The sequence below is a fragment of the Cebus imitator genome, unplaced genomic scaffold (assembly GCF_001604975.1).
Source record: "Cebus imitator isolate Cc_AM_T3 unplaced genomic scaffold, Cebus_imitator-1.0 Scaffold72, whole genome shotgun sequence".
Classification (NCBI taxonomy): domain Eukaryota; kingdom Metazoa; phylum Chordata; class Mammalia; order Primates; family Cebidae; genus Cebus; species Cebus imitator.
The window spans coordinates 1543641-1551317 of NW_016107387.1; the positions used below are offsets into that span (position 1 = coordinate 1543641).

The 7677-nt window shown below is 42.8% G+C and overlaps 1 protein-coding gene across 3 annotated transcripts in view; it reads right to left on the bottom strand.

The window, feature by feature from the left end:
- Positions 1-7677, bottom strand: part of MYOCD (myocardin) — a 103397-nt gene that overhangs the window by 10454 nt on the left and 85266 nt on the right. For all 3 annotated transcript variants that reach the window (XM_017531389.2, XM_017531390.2, XM_017531391.2), the window contains 2 exons: positions 3143-4072; positions 131-274 (listed from right to left, as the gene is read on the bottom strand). In XM_017531389.2, the coding sequence (XP_017386878.1) occupies positions 131-274; positions 3143-4072 (1074 nt within the window). The remainder of the gene's footprint in view (positions 1-130; positions 275-3142; positions 4073-7677) is intronic.

Sequence of the window (7677 nt, forward strand, 5' to 3'; positions counted from 1 at the left end):
AAAAAAAAAAAAAAAAAAGAGAGAGAGAGAGAAAGGGAACTTCATTATTGTTCACTTTGGAGGACAGGGATTGTAGAAGAGGGAAGAGGCAAAGTGAATCCCAGGTTGAATCCTTTTTCAAGGTGCTTACCTTTTGCTGTACACATGGGCTTTCGGGACAAGTGCTGCCCCCAGCACCATGACTGCTGTCTGCTTGGGCTCCAGAGAAGGGTGGGTGGAGGCTGGAAGAATGGGGAGAAAAGCCTGGAGGATGGCCATCGTGTGCTCCTGAGTTCTGTAAAGGAAGAAGTGACAAATTACATGGCCAGCACCAGCTTGCTTGAGTGTGACCTTGGCTGACAATTCTGGTTCCTGCCCTGTGTCCCCTGGTGTCATCTTTATAAACTTTCCTAAATTCCATTACCAGATGAACTTGCCTAAAATCTGGCTTTTAAGACGTCACCTACCGCTCAAAAACGTCCAGTGGCTTCAGGTATCCCTGGCATGGGATTTCCACTTTCAACCTGGATGGGTGTTCAAGACTCTACAGTTTGGTGCTATTTACTTCTGCAAGCTTAAGTTCTACGATTCCCACTACAATTCCCATTCCCTCCATCAGCATGCCCTGTACATTCCATCTCCCTGCCTTGTCCCTTTCCTGGCCCTCTACTTTTAAACATGATACTTCCTGCCAAGTCCAACCCCTTCACAAAACCTTCCTGGACCTGTCTAGCCCTTTATAATCAATCCATCCCTCCCTCTTATCAGTATTTAATGTTTTAAGCATAGATCAGGTACATTAACCTATTTTGTTCTTTATCTTTTTTTTTTTTTTTTTTTTTGAGACGGAGTCTTGCTGTGTCACCCAGGCTGGAGTGCAAAGGTGTGATCTTGGCTCACTGCAACCTCCGCCTCTGGGGTTCAAGCTATTCTCCTGCCTCAGCCTCCAGAGTAGCTGAGATTACAGGTGCACATCACCATGCTTGGTGAATTTTTGTATTTTTAGTATTTTAGAAATTTTGTATTTTAGAGACAGGGTTTCACTATGTTGGCCAGGCTGGTCTTGAACTCCTGATCTTGTGATCTGCCTGCCTTGGCCTCCCAAAGTGCTGGGATTACAGGTGTGAGCCACCACACCCAGCCTGTTCTTTATTATTTTATCATGATATTGCTAATGTCTTCAAAGAGTCTTTGTGAGCCATAAATCACTGTACAATGTTAGCAGCAATATCATCAGTACTGAAAGTTTTGGTCCAGAAGTATGTCTCAAGAGCTATTTTTACCTTTGTTTCCCTGAATACTTTACATGCAATAAACATTTGTTAATTATGACAATAATTTATTTAAGTCCTAATTTCTCCCAGAGTGCCCCTCAGGGGTAGGCATCGTTCATTGGAATGCAGTGTTCCTATAAGTTTGTAAAAATTAATTCTCATTACCTTTTGCCATACTTCACACTCTTGGGGTGGAGATATTCCACAAGAATAGGATGTGTACTTAGAATTAACAAATTTCGGGTTCATGTGATCCTGGGTAACTGATTTAAGCTCTCTGAGCCTCATTTTCCTCAATGGCAAATAAAGAATAATACACTGGAGCTCACAGGTTCCTTGTGACAGTAACTGAGGCTACTCATAGACATGCCTCTTAATGCTTGGCCCTTAGAAGGTATTCATATTCAATTAATGTGAGTTTTCTTCCTATTCCCTTTCTAATAATGTTGATTGCAGAAGCTTTTGATAACGTAACCTTTCTCAACTCGAAAGATAGTTTCTCAACTTGAGAAAGGTTATGTTACATGGACTTTCCTAGTGATTATTTAGCTCACGAGCATAAGCAAAGTCTTTGTCAATCACCTTTGCCTAGTCTTTGAATTAGTGAGTCTTCTAAGCCATCTCCTATGACTGTTCCCATTCTGCTCCAGCCACTGGTCCTTGAACAGTCTCTATAAGTTCCAACCACAGGGTCTTTGCATGTGCTATTTCTCCTTTGTCTTCAATGCCTTCACCTCAAATATCCACAATTTTTCTTTTTTTACTGCTTTCAAGGTTTTGCTAAAATTCCCTGGCCCTTCTATTTAGAGTTGCAAACTTCCAAACTACACACACATACACACACACACACACACACACACACCGCTTTGTTTTTTCTCCATAAGATGTATCACCTAATATAGTATGTATGTAATTTACTTTGAAATTGTTTAATTTACTTTTAAACTGTCTCTGTTCCCACAAGAATAGACATTTTTCTTTGGCTAGTTCAGCACTAATTCCCAGAGATGAGAACAGGACCTGGCACACAGTAGGTACTCACTAAATGTTTTCCCTGTGCAGACTATTGCATGAAAGTAAGGTCTGATGACTTTCCCTTTAAACCTTTGAGGCATTGGTTTGACCTATGATAAGGTTTGACCCCAGAGCATCCTGAGAGCAGTGGTCAGAAAGCTGCAGCCCACAAGCCAAGTCTTGCTCACTGCCTATTTTTTAAATAAAGTTTTATTGGAACATAGCCACGTGCATTTGTTTACACAATGTCTATGGCTGTGTTTGTGATAACAAAGGCAAAACTGAGTAGGTATGACACAGACAGTGTAACCTGCAAAGCAAAAGCATATTTATCATCTGGTCCTTTACAGAGCAAGTTTGCCAGCCCCTGACTTAGAGGATAAGTGAGTTTGGTCTACCATGAAGACTCGAGGATTGTAGTCTCTGGGAGATATTGCTAGGCTTTTGGTAAAACCTTCACATTGAAAGTTCTGACATTAGGCTGGGTGCGGTGGCTCACACCTGTAATCCCAGCACTTTGAGAGGCTGAGGAGGGTGGATCACGAGGTCAGGAGATCGAGACCATTCTGGCCAACATGGTGAAACCCTGTCTGTACTAAAAAACTAGCTGGGCATGATGGCATGTGCCTGTAGTCCCAGCTACTCGGGAGGCTGAGGCAGGGGAATCACTTGAACCCAGGAGTTGGAAATTGCAGTGAGCCGAGATGGTGCCACTGCACTGCAGCCTGGACGACAGAGCAAGACTCCTTCTCAAATAATAATAATAATAATAAAATAAAAAATAAAGTTTCTGACATTAGCTCTTTAGCAGTTGAAAATTTGTATCCCACTTCCAGAAAGAGGCATGCACCAGGCATGGTACAAGGTATTCTTACCTGTGCAGTGCACACCTGGCTGCTGATGGGCGAGGATACCCTGTGCCCTTCTCCCTGGGTCCCAGAAGATGAGGGCAGAAAGTGAGGGTTGTTGGGTGATGGGGGCAAACTGATATGCTGTGGGCTTTTCACAGCCCCAAGCGGCGAATGCTGAGGGGAGCACTGCGGGCTAAGAAATGTGGAAGACAGTACGTTGGTTTGACCTGAGGACTCCACACAATGAGCATTTCCAAGGGGCTGGAGTTGAACAGCTTCACAAGCCGGCGGGTGACACTCTGAGCTGCTGCTTTGTCTTTTCACAGGTACTTGGGATGCAAAAGGACAGCTGGAGATGGTCTCTTCCTGCTTGATGGAGGCAGCCAAGAAAGGCAGTGGCTTCTTCTCTGCACAATTATTCCTTTTCTGCTTCTGAAGCTGCATCCTCAGCTCCTCCACCTGCCTCTGCTCTTGCTGGAGTTTCCAGGTGAGCTCATTGATTACTTTCTGCTTCTCCACCAGCATCTTGTCCTTCTCAGAGTCCAGCCCATCCAGCTCGGAAGGAACAGAACCCCCGTTCAGGCTGCTCATGAGACTTTCCTCCGTGCACACATGGACTGGGGACGGGTGCAGGCCAAAGGAGGGGGAGGCATCATTGAAGGTGTCTGGCAGGGACCCAGCGACCGACAGGTCAGAGGAGGCTGGGGAGATCGGGGGACTGGAGCTGGTGCTGCCAAAGTGGTAGAAGCCGTTGGATAAGGCACCAGTGGAGGAAGACTGGTAATTGGGCAGCGTGTTGGGTGTGACAGGAAAAGTGACAGTCGTGATATCCCCAAAGTTCGGCACGGGGTTGCCAGAGCAGTCCTGGAAGGGTCGAAGCCGGTCCATGAGAGCCGTTTTGGTGCCTGACACAGGCAGGCCCCGAATTCGAAGCTGTTGTCTTAATTCAGAGACCTAAAGAAATCAGAATGTGGTGAGTGTGCTGTTTAACGACAGTATTTTAAAAAGTGTATTTATTATAAAATTAGCTTCGGCCAGGGGTGGTGTCTCACGCCTGTAACCCCAGCACTTTGGGAGGCTGAGGCAGGCAGGTCACAGGTCAGAAGTTCATGACCAGCCTGACCAACATGGTGAAATCCTGTCTCTACTAAACACACAAAAATTAGCTGGGCGTGATTGTGGGCACCTGTCATTCCAGCTACTTGTGACGCTGAGGCAGGAGAATCACTTGAACCAGGAGGCGGAGACTGCAGTGAGCCGATCCTGCCATTGCCCTCTAGCCTGGGAGACACAGAGAGATGCCATCTCAAAAAAAAAAAAAAAAAAAACCCAAACCAAAACAAACCCCACTAGTTTCAAAACATCACAAATGGAATTTTACAATATCCCCCTCTTTTATACTTCTTTCCAATTTCCTCTCCTACCCTTGATATAAATCAGTTTTGCACAGTTTTAACAATTATTTTTAACTTTATCCTGTATGATATTTGCATGGCCTTAGAGTCATGGAAATGTAGAGTTTGAAGGAATGGTAGAAGTCAGCTAATCTACTGCCTGTCATCCCTGATGGTGACCTGTGTCCCCATTTTATAGATGAGAAGACATATCTGCCTGGGTTTAGACACAAGCCCCCCAAAGTAGTCTTTTTTTTTTTTTTGAGATGGAGTCTTGCTCTTCACCAGGCTGTAGTACAGTGGCGTGATCTCGGCTCACTGCAATCTCTGCCTCACAGGTTCAAGCAATTAATCCTCCTGCCTCAGCATCCCGAGCAGCTGGGACTACAGGAGCCCACCACCACGCCCAGCTAATTTTTTGTATTTTAGTAGAAACAGGATTTCACCATATTGGCCAGGATGGTCTCAATCTCCTGACCTCGTGATCTGCTTACGGTACAGCAAAGTCTGAAGCTTTTCAGGCTTCCTTGGTGAGGGCTCTTCCTACCACATTCTCTTCCTCAGACCTGAGCATGCCTGGACCACTGGAGGGTGTGTTACAATGCAGACACAGGGCCCCACTGTGGGGTTTCTGATTCAGTTGATTAGCATTTTTAACAAGTCCCCAGGGGGTGCCATATGAATATTTATGAAGAACCAGGGCTCCATATGAATATTTATGTCCTAATTTTAATGACCATCTGGATAATTGTCATATACTGAGAGAGTATGTGGAGATAAAATTATCAGTTCAAATCCTGGCCCTGCCTGTTACTAACTCAGTGATCAATCACTCCGTGCCTCAGTTTCCGTTCTGGGAAATAGGGGCAATAATACCTACTTTATGCCTTTTTGTGAGGGTTAAAATGGCTTAAAATGTATAAAGCACTTGGAATAGTGCCTGGCAAATAGTTGTATAATATAAAGGTTTACTCATATTATTATGTTGATTCACATGTAATTATCTTATCCCTGTATTTTTTTATAATGTTCATAAACTGGAAACTAAATATCTACAAATACAAGAACTGGTTAGGTAAATGATAGTGTATGCAAATGATGGGATTCTACAGATCCATTAAAGCTGATGCTATAAATATCTGCTGACACTGGATGATTAATTGCTTGTGGTATAGTAATAAGTGAACAAAGTTTGAATTGATTCTATTTTTCTAAAAACCATTTAAACCATGTGTGCATATATACATATATATTTAAACCTATGTTTGCATATGAAAATATCTAGATAAAAATATGCTAAAAGGTTAAAAATCATTCTCCTCATCTGTATGTTCTAAATATTTTACATAAATATGTTACTTTTGTAATGAAAACAATATATTAAATACTTAAATTTCAATAATCTCATAAAACAGGATATAGGGAAATATTCTGATACTCTGTAAAAAAGATTGTTTAAGAAAAGTATTGAAAACAAAATTTAAAACTTCTGTAAGTCAAGAAACTACAAAGAAAATGCAAATACACATAGCTATCTTTGGAAAAACTAATTGCAGCACAAATAATAAAGTATTAAAAAGCTCAATGTATCAAGTGTGTTAATCGATTAAAAGGAAGATTGATACCCAGTATAAATATGGGCAAGGGATATATGACCCAGCTTTTCAGAAACAAAAACAAAATTTTAAATATGGACAGTAATGTATGTGTATCATCATTAGCAATTCAAGCAATGCAAATCAAATGAATACATATATGTATAAATGAATACATATATATTTGTATTTATTAAATTGACAAATGAATAAGAAGACTGTGTTAGGGAGCATCAGAAATCAAACAAAATTAATTTTTTTTGAGGCAGAGTCTTGCTCTGTTGTCCAGACTGGAGTGCAGTGACACCATCTTGGCTCACTGCAACCTCCGCCTCCCGGGTTCAAGCAATTCTCCCGCTTCAGCCTCCCGAGTAGCTAGGATTACAGGCGTGCACCACCACGCTGGGCTAATTTTTGTATTTTTAGTAGAAATGGGGTTTCACCATGTTGGCCAGGCTGGTCTGGAACTCGTAACCTTAGGTGAACCACCCGCCTTGACCTCTCAAAGTGTTGGATTACAGGTGTGAGCCACTGCGCCCAGCCCAAAATTAAAACGTTTTTGAAAAGCTCTTTATTACCTTGCTATTCAAAGTATGGTTCTTAGACCAGCAGCATCAGCATCACCTGGAATCTAGTTGGAAAGGCAGAATCTCAGGCCCCTCCCCAGACGTGAATCAGAATCTGCAGGCTAACAAGAGCCCAGGTGATTCAGCTCACACGTTAATGTTTGAGAAGTGTTGCTTTCACATGCTGCTTCTGGGAACAGACTGGCATAAATGTTCAGGACACAAATTTTAGAATATGTATCAAAAATTTAAACAATATTAATATATTTAATTCGGGAATTTCATTTTTACATAGTCCGAGGAAATAATCAGAGAAACTAATAATTGTATGCACAAAGGTCACTGAAATCATATATATATGTATATATATATATATTTTTTGAGACAGAGTCTTGCTCTGTCGCCCAGGCTGGGGTGCAGTGGTGTGATCTTGGCTCACTGCAACCTCCACCTCCCAGGTTCAAGCAATTCCCCTGCCTCAGCCTTGCTAGTAGCTGGGATTACAGGTGTATACCACCATGCTCCACTAATTTCTTGTATTTTTAGTAGAGATGGGGTTTCACTATGTTGGCCATGATGGTTTTGAACTCCTGACCTCAAGTGATCCACCCACCTCAGCCTCCCAAAGTGCTAGGATTACAGGTGTGAGCCACCACACCCGGCCTGCAATCATATTTTGAATAGCAAAACTCTGGCAGCTAGTTAAATATACGGCAGTGGAATGTTAACTAGGTGGTGAAGAAATAAAAATGCATTGAGTATTAACAGTTACGAAAAATGTTCAGGATGTGTTAAGAAATGAAGGATTGGCCGGGCACGGTGGCTCAAGCCTGTAATCCCAGCACTTTGGGAGGCCGAGGCGGGTGGATCACGAGGTCAAGAGATCGAGACCACCCTGGTCAACATGGTGAAACCCCGTCTCTACTAAGAATACAAAACATTAGCTGGGCATGGTGGCGCATGCCTGTGATCCCAGCTACTCAGGAGGCTGAGGCAGAATTGCC